Source organism: Canis aureus, chromosome 8 (assembly GCF_053574225.1).
Source record: "Canis aureus isolate CA01 chromosome 8, VMU_Caureus_v.1.0, whole genome shotgun sequence".
NCBI lineage: Eukaryota > Metazoa > Chordata > Mammalia > Carnivora > Canidae > Canis > Canis aureus.
In genome coordinates, this window is record NC_135618.1 from 71,134,314 (window position 1) to 71,146,566 (window position 12,253).

General features: G+C 42.3%; 1 protein-coding gene across 3 annotated transcripts in view; it reads left to right on the forward strand.

Annotated features, from left to right (window-relative positions):
- The window catches only part of POM121C (POM121 transmembrane nucleoporin C), a 49,720-nt gene that overhangs the window by 22,216 nt on the left and 15,251 nt on the right, over positions 1–12,253 (forward strand). For 2 of the 3 annotated variants that reach the window (XM_077908183.1, XM_077908182.1), the window contains exons 2-5: positions 2,460–2,675; positions 2,975–3,133; positions 4,766–4,846; positions 6,722–6,893. In XM_077908183.1, coding sequence (XP_077764309.1) covers positions 2,611–2,675; positions 2,975–3,133; positions 4,766–4,846; positions 6,722–6,893 — 477 coding nt within the window. In that variant the 5' untranslated portion in view covers positions 2,460–2,610. Of the gene's footprint in view, positions 1–749; positions 1,337–2,459; positions 2,676–2,974; positions 3,134–4,765; positions 4,847–6,721; positions 6,894–12,253 lie in introns of those variants that run through there. The other variant, XM_077908181.1, reaches the window with a different exon arrangement.

Consider the following 12,253-nt stretch of genomic DNA (forward strand, 5'->3'; position numbering starts at 1 on the left):
CCCCTAAAAAGAGAACCCCATTTTCCAACATACACCTTCCCCAGCCCTCGCCAACCACTAATCCACTTTTCCAGACCACCAAATTTAACATAGGGTACAGTGATCACAAATCCTCAAAATCTAACCGATTCTGGACTATGATGTGAAATTTGGTCGGTAACTGTCCCACTCAACCAATTTGTACGGCAGGAAGTCAAACTTAGCTTGCAGCTTCAGATTTGATCCGCAACACATTAGACTCTTGGACTGCATGATCGGGAATTTATTAGAATTAGTTCCACACTGAACAAGGGTGGTTGTTGGGGGCTGGTCTGGCTTTTCACTGTTGCTGTGCAAGTAAATCCCCTTTGGCAGAAACAGGGCAACTGAAAAACTCACCATCTCTGGTAGCAATCGTGAAAAACGTGCCCGGTAACAGCCTCTTCCGGGGAGTTCAGCCCTCTGGAAAATAACATGGATCAAGCATTACGCGAGCGGTCGCTTTCCGGAGCTTTTATCTTTAACGCGCCTCTTCCCCGGCTCACCCCGGGTGGGTGCTGCGAGCTGGAGGCGCGGAAGCCGGGGAACACCGACCGCAGTGTTTCTGTGAGGCGGCGTTTGCCGAGCGGGGTCGGATCTAGCGCGTTGCCAGGCAGCAGCGGCGTTGCCCGCGGCGGTCGCTCGTCCGAGTCGCTTGCGCTGTGACGCAACAGGCGCGCGGTGACGCGGCGCACGGCGCGGTGCACGCTGGGATATTTAAGTCTTCTCCGCGGCGCGGAGCCGCGATGTCTCCGGCGGCTGCGGCGGCTGGCGGAGGCGAGCGGCGGCGGCCGATAGCGAGCGTCAGGGACGGCCGGGGCCGGGGAGGGGGCTGCGGCGGCCCGGCCGGGGCGGTGGTCCTCGGCCTGTCGCTGTTCGGCCTCGTGCTGTACCTGGTGCCGGCGGCGGCGGCGCTGGCCTGGCTGGCCGTGGGGGCCACCGCGGCCTGGTGGGGACTGAGCCGCGAGCCCCGCGGTTCGCGCGCCCTTTCCTCTCTCGTTCGGAACGCGCGGCGTCAGCGGCCCCTGCACGCCTCGCCTCCGGCTAAGTCGGCGGTGAACGGAAACCTCCTAGAGTCGCGGACCCTGCTCGAAGGACCGGACCCCGCCGAACTGCTCCTCATGGGCAGTTACCTGGGCAAGCCCGGCCCCCCGCAGCCTGCACCCGCCCCGGAGGCCAGGGACCTACTGGAGAGGCCTGGCCGCCGCCGAGCACCCGCTCGCGCCGCGCCGCCTGCGCACTCGGCCCATCTTGTGCACCACACTCACCCCTCTCTCCCCACTCCTCTTCTCCGACCCCCTAGGAGGCCTTCCCATCGGTAAGATACGCCCATCTTCCCCACACCCTCCTCTCTGTTGACCGGCTTTGAGTGAAGGGCTTGATTTTTAAATCAGATTTTCTTTTTCATTAAGTCCAAAGTGGACTCTGTATCGCTTTGTCCTCTTGAAACACCTTGGTGTGTGTCAACCGTCCCGCCTGCCCTCCTTGAGCCTTTGGAATGAGATGTGATGCCAGAGCTGCTTCCTTTTTTTTTTTTTTTTTTTACCGTTTTTAAAACTGAATTTTAGTATAGCATTTAGAAGAATACTTGATAAACTACTAAAATATCCCTGCTTCTGGTGAAAGTATCTATGCCTTTCGAGAGTAGTTATATAGTATATTTTGTTACATTTTTCCTTTAAACCAACAGGAGCAATTCAGTTAGTCAAGCTCAAAGAGGTGTTCCCGGAAGACCCCTCTTTGATAAAACTTGATTGTCAAAGAGGCAATCCCATTTACCTCCAATAGCTGAGCATTACAAAGGAATACAAAACTGGTGAAAATATTAGGTTATCAATAACTATATTTAGTTGAAAGATGAACTTTAGGTGTCAGAAATGTTTGAATTTGGGTGTATATTACTTATGACTCAGCATAAAAGATTGAAAAGACTTAAGAATTCTTGAAAAGTTCCTCCTTGCATGTCCTAACACGCACTTTTCTTCCATTGCAGTTTTACATGTGTAGGCAGGGTTTTCAATTTCCCTCGCAAAATTGTCGAAGTCCATTGGGACAGCTGTTAAGCAGCTGCTGCTGTCCATCCTTAGATGGAATGGGAAACCATTGCCATAAAAATGCTTTGTTTTGTGTGGCTCAAAAAGCAGTTTAAGGGGCTCCTGGGTGGCTCAGTTGGTTGAGCGTCCTACTCTTGATTTCTGCCTGGGTCCTGATCTCAGGGTGGTGAAAGGGTCTGCATCAGGCTCTGTGTGATCAGGGCACAGTCTGCTTGCCATTCTCTCTCCCTCTCCCTCTGCCCCTCTCTTAAGTGTGCTCGCTTTCTCTAAATAAAAACCTTGTTTAAGCTTTCTGGAAGATAACCCACATGATTCTTTAGTAATTTGCATTTTCTGCCATTCTTTCAGGCTTCTTTGTTTTTATAACATGTCTCCCATTCTCCGTAGGGATTGTGGGACTTTATCAAACCGGTTTGTAATAACACCTCGAAGACGATATCCAATCCAGCAGGCCCAATATTCCCTTCTGGGGGTACTTCCTACAGTGTGCTGGAATGGTTATCACAAGAAGACTGTGCTATCTGCTCGTAATTCCAAAATGGTGTGCAGCCCAGTGACAGTGAGGATTGCTCCTCCAGATAGTAAATGGATTCGTTCACCAATGTGAGTGTTAAACTGCTGGCAGAATAAATTCCTGTTTATTTCCACTTACTCTTCCACATCTGTTCCTCTAACAAAACAACTGTGAAACGAAAAAGGGGAAGAAGCTGCTTATTTGAATCAGAAATCCCTAGTTTTTTGTTTTGTGTGGGACTTAATTGTAGCTTTCATTGCTAAGGGCAGTTTCTTTCATTGTATGGTTTTGCTTATTGGTTGGCTTCTGATTTCCAATGACTGAAATCTGTGCTATATGACATGGCTATTAATGTATCTCAATGCCAGAATCTTGTTTTTCATTATAGACCAGAGCAGACAATCAACTCAACGCTGTCCTCACCATCAAGTAATGCCCCAGATCCATGTGCAAAGGAGACCGTACTGAGTGCCCTCAAAGAGAGGAAGAAAAGGACAGTGGAGGAGGAAGATCAAATATTTTCTGATAGCCAGGAAAATAAAAGAAGGTAACAGGCCCTGCAGAGTACTAAATAGGCCACCCACACAGACTCCTGTGATTTGTTGAAATACAGATCACTCCCAAAAAGCAGAGACTAACTCCACAGTTTGTGAGCCTCAGTGGGTGCCCTTCTTTGGCTTCCATGGAAGAGCTTAGTAACAAGGGCTTTAATGCTGTTAGTTTCCTGCAGTGCAGGTTAAATTTTATAACTTAACTTTTCCGTAAGCTGACAGCTATTAGCAATGTTAGCCTCATACTTTGGATACAAATGTGCTCAAAGCCTTTTTTTTTTTTTTTTTTTGAGAGAGAATGCTAAAAATCTTTCCCTGACCAGCTTGTGTTAATTACTTGGGTAAGCACCATTCAGATGTCATATTTGTGCGGAAGGAAATGCTTGTCGAAGCAAAGTGAAGACTGGAATATGGTAGATTTATTGGTAATGAGACTAAACCTAATTTCATTATTTGGTTTCTGATATTTTAATGAAAATGAACCGTCTGTCTCCTAACTGTGGAAAGAGCAGAGGTTGAAGTCACTAGTTATGATGCATAGCTTCTTATGGCTTTCCAAGAATCAGTTAAGGACTTCACTCCTCTTTTAATTCAACAGATTGAGCACCTAAGTTTGTGCCTGGGCTTGCTCCAGCATTAGGGCAGTGAGCAAGAGAGTCCCCATGGGCCTTGGATAATAAAATAAGGAATTAGAGATTGTAAGTGTATAGAGGTTTTAAAAAAAAAAAAAAAACACAACAGGATCATATAACAGACTAATAAAGGAGGTTTTTTTTTTAATATACATTGATCAAGGAAGCACTCTGAGAAGACAAGTGGACCCCACTCTTGTTAAATATAACCATTGCCCTCCTCCCCATTACCTAGACCAGATTGTTCATATCCTGCAAAGTTGGCTGTCTTTGATACTGCCAATGCAAAGTTAGGTAGGGAGATACTAATAAATGGAGGTGTTTTTATGTAACAAAGGAAGATCTCATGATGAGTAGAAATGACTTAAAAGTGAACAATTTGAACTAATGTCAACTGGCTAAGCAGGGGTGGCAAAGAGTGGGGGATGTGGCAGTGGGAGAGGGTATCATTCTTATGGTCCAAATAGGTCTCTCATATTATCCAAGTTCTAAGTTTTCTTGACCCTGGTGAGCCTAAAACAGGATTCTGTATTATCTTTCTCATCCTTGGAATAAGCAGTGATTATGGGCACCATGCATAGGCAGTTCTTACATGAGATATGTGAAATTTTTCCCTAACAGACTTATTAACCTCTAGAGCATTATGGGATGTGTGAGTTAGTCCCTAAAATGTTTTTAAAACATCTGTTTGTGGGTGATAGGGTATTAAATTTGTGATTATAATACTTTGGAGAGAAGTTAGCAAGTAATACACCGGAGTAAGTTCAAAAGGTCTTGAAGCATTTTTACACTCATTATGAGGACAATCCTAGAATAAATCTACCTTTCAGAATCTTTAGGATTTGAAGCAGCCTTTTTCTTGTCTAGCATAGAACCTATATACTATAGAAATAGTGTAAGAAAAAAAATAGTGTAAAATTATAGGAATATGAGAAGATACTCTAAGGAAAAAAAAACTGTCAATTCATTTAATTGAGGGTTTTTTATTTGTCACAGGCGCCATGATAGCAGCGGGAGTGGACATTCAGCATTTGAGCCCCTGGTGGCCAACGGAGTCCCCGCTTCTTTTGTGCCTAAGTATGTGAGAATCCATCTGAATGAGGTAGACTGGGGAAGGGCACGGTTGGAGCTGTTGTCTTGTAGATTTTCCTCTGTGTTGGTTGTATTGCTTTATTAGTCCAGGTACAGATCTGTGATATCTGAGAGCAACATTTTAAGTCACGTCCCATAATAACTATCATCTGATTTCTTTTAGTACTTTTTCATTAATATGGATAAAAAGTATGGTACAGCTAAGAGTTTGTAAATATATTTCATAACTATATAATAAACAGGTTTGTGCAAAGGTTAAAGTGCAACAGTATGAAATTTAAGATAAATGTTAAGTTTGTACGTTTGAGTTTATTTATTTTATTTATTTATTTTTTAAAGATTTTATTTATTCATGATAGACACACAGAGAAAGAGGCAGAGACACAGGCAGAGGGAGAAGCAGGCTCCATGCAGGGAGTCTGACGTGGGACTCGTTCCTGGGTCTCCAGGATCAGGCCCTGGGATGAAGGTGGCACTAAACCACTGAGCCACCCAGCTGCCCCTGTATGTTTGAGTTTAAATACATTTAAGAGTTGGATGAGAAGGAAAGTGGCTTATGAAAAGATTTGTGGTAACTTACATCCTTATTGAGTCAGGAGGATGATAAGGCTGCCAAAAGAGCTAATGTGCTTCCGGTCTGTGCTGATAGGAGAACAGAGACTAGAATGGAGCAAGGGAGGGGTAATTGTGCTTTCCTCAATTATGTTCAGATTGTCCATGCAGTGTTGTGTTTGGGTCGATGTCTACACTGTAAGAGGATAAACACAACCTGTCCTGTGTTCTGAGTGAGTGAAGCAGTTGTAAAATGTTACAGGGTGGTGGTGTTTGAGTGGATTTTGAAAGTATAAAGTATGGATCCAAGGGGAAAAAAATATGAAGGGGAGTTAAGGGAATGAGGGAGGGAAGGATAATGGTCTCCAGAAACCTAAAGAGCAGTTGCATGAAGAAAAGGCCAATAGTTGTTTGATTTGGCTCCAAACAGATGCCCAGGTGAACTATAGGTGGAAGTTAGAGGAAATACATTTTGAGTGTAAGAATAAATTAGCCTGTAGTTAACATTCATTACTATAGGAGAAAGTGAGTTGTCTACATTGTAACAAAGATTAGGTAACTGTTGTAAAGGAAAGATGTTTCAGTTGGAAGCTTAGAAAAACTGGTTGGTTTCTCTTAACTCTGATTTTTTTAGTAGGTTTATTGAGGGATAATTGACAGATTGTGCTTTTTTAAAAGTGTACAATTTGGGAATCCCTGGATAGCTCAGTGGTTTGGCGCCTGCCTTTTGCCCAGGGCGTAATCCTGGAGTCCCGGGATCGAGTCCCATGTCGGGCTCCCGGCATGGAGCCTACTTCTCCCTCCTCCTGTGTCTCTGCCTCTCTTTCTCTCTCTCTCTCTATATATATATATGATGAATAAATAAATAAATAATTAAATCCTTAAAAAATAAATTAAGTGTACAATTTGATAAGTTCTGACATGTATACACCTGTTATACCATTGCCATAGCCAAGGTAATAAACATAACGGTCACCTTCAAAAGTTGCCCCATGCCCATTAGTAACACCTCCCTCCAGTCCTGCCCCCATCCCCAGGCATCCATTAATCTGCTTTTTGTCACTGTAGATTAGTGTGCATTTTTTTCTAGAATATTATATAAGTGAAATCATGCATTTAATTTTTTAAATATTTGTCTTTCCCTTCCTGGCTTTGTCTGAGATATTTAGCTGAAATGGTAACTATAGTATTAAGAGCTTCATTTTTTTTTATTGAGTTTATTTAAGAAATGTTTTGTGACCATGGATGAAGCCTTAAAAGAATGTTGCCTTAAATAGCACAGCTCACTGTCTTTTTCTTTTTTATTAGGCCTGGCTCTCTGAAGAGAGGTCTCAATTCCCAGAGCTCAGATGACCACTCGAATAAGAGATCTCGCACCTCTTCCATGAGCTCCTTGACGAGCACGTACACAGGTGGCATCCCTAGCTCCAGTCGCAATGCCATTACTAGTTCTTACAGTTCTACTCGAGGTTTCTCTCAGGTATGTTCATCTTGATGCATGGGAGAAAGGTGTTCTGAGCATTAATTAATTGATTAGCCAGTGTTTACTAACCTCATTCCATCCTTCAGATATTAGGATTACCTCTGAGCTAAAAGAAGGTGCAGATCCTCAAATGGATGCTTAGACCCAGGGGACAAAATAGAAATCCCAGAAAATAAACCAGTTCATGTGGGGACACCTGATACCAAACAGCCAGTATTACAGATAAATGGACAAAGGATGAATAATTCAGTAAATAATACTAATTTGATTGAAAAGGTAGATTCAGTCTAAATTGCACTGAGTTGTGAAATTCATCTTATTGTCATTGAGAATTTAGTGAAAGTTTTTTAAATATTGTAATTTTTAAAAATTCTTTTTTAGAAAAAAGTATTCTTTCTTAGAGAATATAGTATGGCCTAGGGAACTGAGCGAGCTTTGCTACCAGATTCAGAGTCACATTTTAGTTCTGACACTTAGTAGCTATAGGACTTTGGGCAGGTAAATCACTTCAACTTATCTTTTCTCATCTCCCAAGGATAAAATAAAGATTGTAGGTAATGCTTAAAAAATATCCATTACAGTACATGTCAATAAGCGGGTACTCTATATATAGTAGCTAGAAAAAAAATAAAGTGTGCATGGAAGAAGAGTTTGAGAGAAGAATGCTTTTGAGATAAGGTAATCCAGAAGGCTTTTACAATAATGTAAATGAAAGATGAAGGCCTAAGCCTGAGCAGTTCTAGGAATAACACCACAACAGGCAGATTGAGGATAATTCTCAAGAGCCCTAGGATTTTCAGAATGGTTAATGAGTACTGGCTTCAACTTAGTCACCAGCCATATTGACCCCTAACAAGAGAATCAGCCTGTCTTTTGAAGCCAGGCACTGACTTCTTTGTAGCTTATGAAACTTTATGAAAGTCCTGGATGGCATCTTCTTCCAGTATAGGCTTTCTGTCTTGAAATTCCCGTTGTTTGCTGTAGCCCCTTTAATTAATGATCTTAGCTAGATCTTGTGGATGACCTACTGCAGCTTCTACATCAGCCTCTGCTGCTTCCCCTTGTTAGGGAGATGTCTTCTTACCTCACTGAGTCAGCCTCTACTAGCTCCAGACTGCTCTCCTGCAACGTTCTCACCTCTCAGCCTTCATGGAATTAAAGGGTTAGGTTTTGCTCTGGTTTAGGCTTTGGCTTAAGGCAATGTTGTGGCTGGTTTGATCTTCTACCCAGACCACTCAGACTTTCTCCAGATCAACAATAAGGCCTTTTCGCTTTCTTATCATTCATACATTGCTTTTTTTTTTTTCATTTATATATTCATGTGTTCATTACAGTAGTACTTTTAATTTCCTTCAAGGACTTTTCCTTGGGGCTCACAACTTGGCTGTTTGGTGCAAAAAGCCTAGCTTTCAGCCTGATTTGGCTTTTGACCTGCCTTCCTCACTAAGCTTGCTCATTTGTAGCTTCTGATTTAACGTGTGAGATGTGCAACTCTTCCTTTCAGTTGAACACTTAAGAGGCTACTATAAGGGTTGTCAACTGGTATAATTGCAGCATTGTAGTCTTTCAGCAAATAGGCCAGAAGAGAGGGAGAGAGATGGGAGAACTGCCAGTTAATGGGACAGAGCACACATATTTATCAGTTAAGTCTGCCACCTTTTAAAGGTGTGGTATGTGGCTCCTCAAAATAATTACAATAGTAACATCAAGGATGACTGATCACAGATCACCCTAACAAAGGAAATAATAATAAAAAGTTGGAAATATTGCAACACTTAACCAAATGTGAGACAGAGACAGGAAGTGAGCGAATGCTGTTAGGAAAACGCCACCAATAAGCCTTGCTTGAAGCAGAGTTGCCACAAACCTTCAATTTGTTCAAAACAGCAACATTTGCAAAGTACAATAAAACAAAGTATGTCTGTACTCATCTGTTCTTAAAATCTTTTTATTATGTCAAATTTCAAATGCATACAAAAGGAAAGGGAATCTAATGGACATCCCTATGCTTCACTAGTTAGTTACTAGCATTTTGTCTATTTCATCAGTCCATCCCCACCCTGTTTTTGCCCTGGAGTTGCATTTTACAGTAAATTACAAACCTGTCATTTCTTCAGTGTTTTTTATTATTATTTATTTATTTATTTATTTATTTATTTATTTATTATTTATTTATTTATTTTTAATTTATTTGTGATAGTCACACAGAGAGAGAGAGAGAGAGAGGCAGAGACACAGGCAGAGGGAGAAGCAGGCTCCATGCACCGGGAGCCCGACGTGGGACTCGATCCCGGGTCTCCAGGATCGAGCTCCGGGCCAAAGGCAGGCGCCAAACCACTGCGCCACCCAGGGATCTCTATTTTTATTGTTTTTAAGATTTTATTTATTTATTCATGAGAGAGAGAGAGAGAGAGAGGCAGAGACATAGGCAGAAGGAGAAGCAGGCTCCATGCAGTGAGCCTGACGTGGGATTTGATCCTGGGTCTCCAGGATCATGCCCTGGGCTGAAGGCAGGCACTTAACCGCTGAGCCATCCAGGAATCCCTCTTCAGTGTGTTTTAAAACTTTTTTAAACATTAATGACGACAGCACCATTATTCCTCCTAAACAGCAATAACTTTTTTTTTTTAATTATGTTCTTTTTTTTTTTTTTTTTTTTTTGATATTTTATTTACTTATTCAGGAGAGACACAGAAAGAGGCAGAGACACAGGCAGAGGGAGAAGCAGGCTCCATCCAGGAAGCCTGATGTGAGACTCGATCCCGGGACTCCAGGATCATGCCCTGGGCTGAAGGCAGGCGCTAAACCGCTGAGCCACCCGGGCTGCCCCCCCCCCCTTTTTTTTTTTAAGATTTATATTTAATCATTTGAAAGTGAGAGCAAAAGAGATCACAGTGGAAGAGGGAGGGGGAGGAGCAGACTCCCTGCTGAGCAAGGAACCCAATGCGGGGCATCATCCCAGGACCCTGAGATCATGACCGGAGGCTCATGATTGACTGACTGAGCCACCCAGTTGCCCCAATAATTTTTTAATATTAGTTAGTATTGCTCCATGTTCAGATTGCCCATGTTATCCTAAACTTATTACAGTTCCTTTGTTTGAATGAGGGACCAAACATCAATTCTTTTACATTTGGTTCCTATGTTTCTTAGACTCTCTGAATCTGTAATATTACTATTTTTTTCATGCCTTTTTTAAAAAAAAACTGGATCATTTTGTTCTGTGGAATTTCCCACATTCTAGATTAATTTTCTGTCATTGTGGCATCATTTTAACATGTACAGTTTCCCCTATGTTTGTAAACAGGAAGGTGAGTCCTGAGGCTTGATTAGATTCGAGTTCAGTTATTTGGCAGAACATTGCACAGGTGATACTCTGTACTTGTGATTACATCACCCCAGGAGAGCATGAGGTCTAACTGCCTCCCTTTTTGGAGGTTAGTAATGACCCCTGAGCTCAGCTGTTTTCAGTCCAATTCTTCCATTTTAAGTTCTCTGTTTTTCATTTGATTTTAGCAGCCATATATCATCTTTACCTAGGTCCATGATTTTATTAGGTTGCAAGATGGTGGTAATCTAATTCTCTTGTTCTCTCTGCATGTATTAATTAAAATTCTATACAGTAGAATGTGCCTTTCTGGTGGATTATGCAACTTTAGATCCTTGTGGTCATGAGTTCAAGTCGCACATTGGATATAGTGATTACTTAAAAATAAAATCTGTTTTAAAAAAAAATTGTTCTGGGGTGCCTGGATGGTTCAATTGGTTAAGCATCTGATTCTTGATCTCAGCTCAGGTCTTGATCAGAGAGTCATGAGTTCAAGCCCCACCTTGGGCTCCACGCTGGGCATGGAGCCTACTGCTACAGGGCTGGATCCCACAACCCTGAGATCATGATGTGAACCAAAATCAAGAGTCACTCAACCACTGAACCACCCAGGTGCCCCATATTTGTGTCTTTTATGAGTGAGTTTGGGCAGATTTTCACGTATTAGAGAAACATTCCAAATGAACTAAATATTTAAATGTAAAATAAAAACCATAAAAGTGTTTGCAAAAACAGGCTCCTCATGCATTGCTGTTGGGAGTGTCAATTTATACAGTTCTCTGGAGAGCAGTATGGCAGTAATTATCAATATTAGAGATGTATGTGTCTTTTGATCCAGTAGGTTTGTTTTTAGGAGTTCTCTTTGTATACTCAAGAGTATATAGGAGGGTGTTGATTGTAGCATTTTAATAGCAGAAGCTTGGAAACAATGTAAATATATCTGGGGGGGGGGACTGGTTAACAGTATTTCCATAAGTTTTATAAGCTACATACAATACTATGTAACTATCAAAAAGAATCAGGTAGCTTAATAGGCACTGGTGTGAATTCAAAAATACAGAACAAAAGCAAGGTGCGGAACTGTGTATATACTGTCCTCTGTTATTTGTGTGGCTGGTTTCTTTAATCTTTTAACATGCATAGAATAATTTTGAGACATTTTATTAGAAACCAGGAGTAACTATGAGGTAGAAGGAAAACTTTTTACTGTGTACTCTGCTCGTTGGAGTTTATGACATGTGCTGCAAGTACTGCTTTTCCTGGTTTCAAAAAGTTTTTAAGGGACCCTGAGTGGCTCAGCGGTTGAGTGTCTGCCTTCGGCTCAGGGCATGATCCTCGATCTGGGGATCAAGTCCTGTATCGGGTCCCTGTGAGGAGCCTGCTTCTGCCTCTATGTCTCTGTATCTCTCATGAATAAATAAATAAAATCTTTAAAAAAAAGGGGGGGGGGGTTAGGTGTAGATAGCTGTTCAGATTAAAAAAAAAAAAAGATAAAATTCCCCTGTTCTTGGAGTGCCTGGGTGGCTCAGTCAGTTAAGCAGCTGCCTTCAGCTCAGGTCATGATCTCCCTGGGATCAGGCCCTGAGTCAGGCTCCCTGCTCATCAAGGAGTCTGCTGCTTCCTCTCCCTCTCCCTCTATATGTGTACTCTCTCAAATAAAATCATTAAAAAAATTTTTTTCCCTATCCTGGCTGTCCCAGTCTTCATCCCATAGGTAGGTACCTGTTGTTAACATTTGTACTATGTGTGCAAACAGATAATACACAGAATTTTTTTTTTTAAGACTTATTTATTCAGAGAGAGCGAGAGAGAGAGAGAGGCAGAGACAGGCAGAGGGAGAAGCAGGCTCCATGCAGGAAGCCCGACGTGGGACTCGATCCTGGGTCTCCAGGATCACACCCTGGGCTGCAGGCGGCACTAAACCGCTGCACCACTGGGGCTGCCCAATACACAGAATTTTTTGGTCTGTGTTACACAAATGGGATCATTACATTATATGCTTTTTTTGTCTTTTTGATCACATATTACA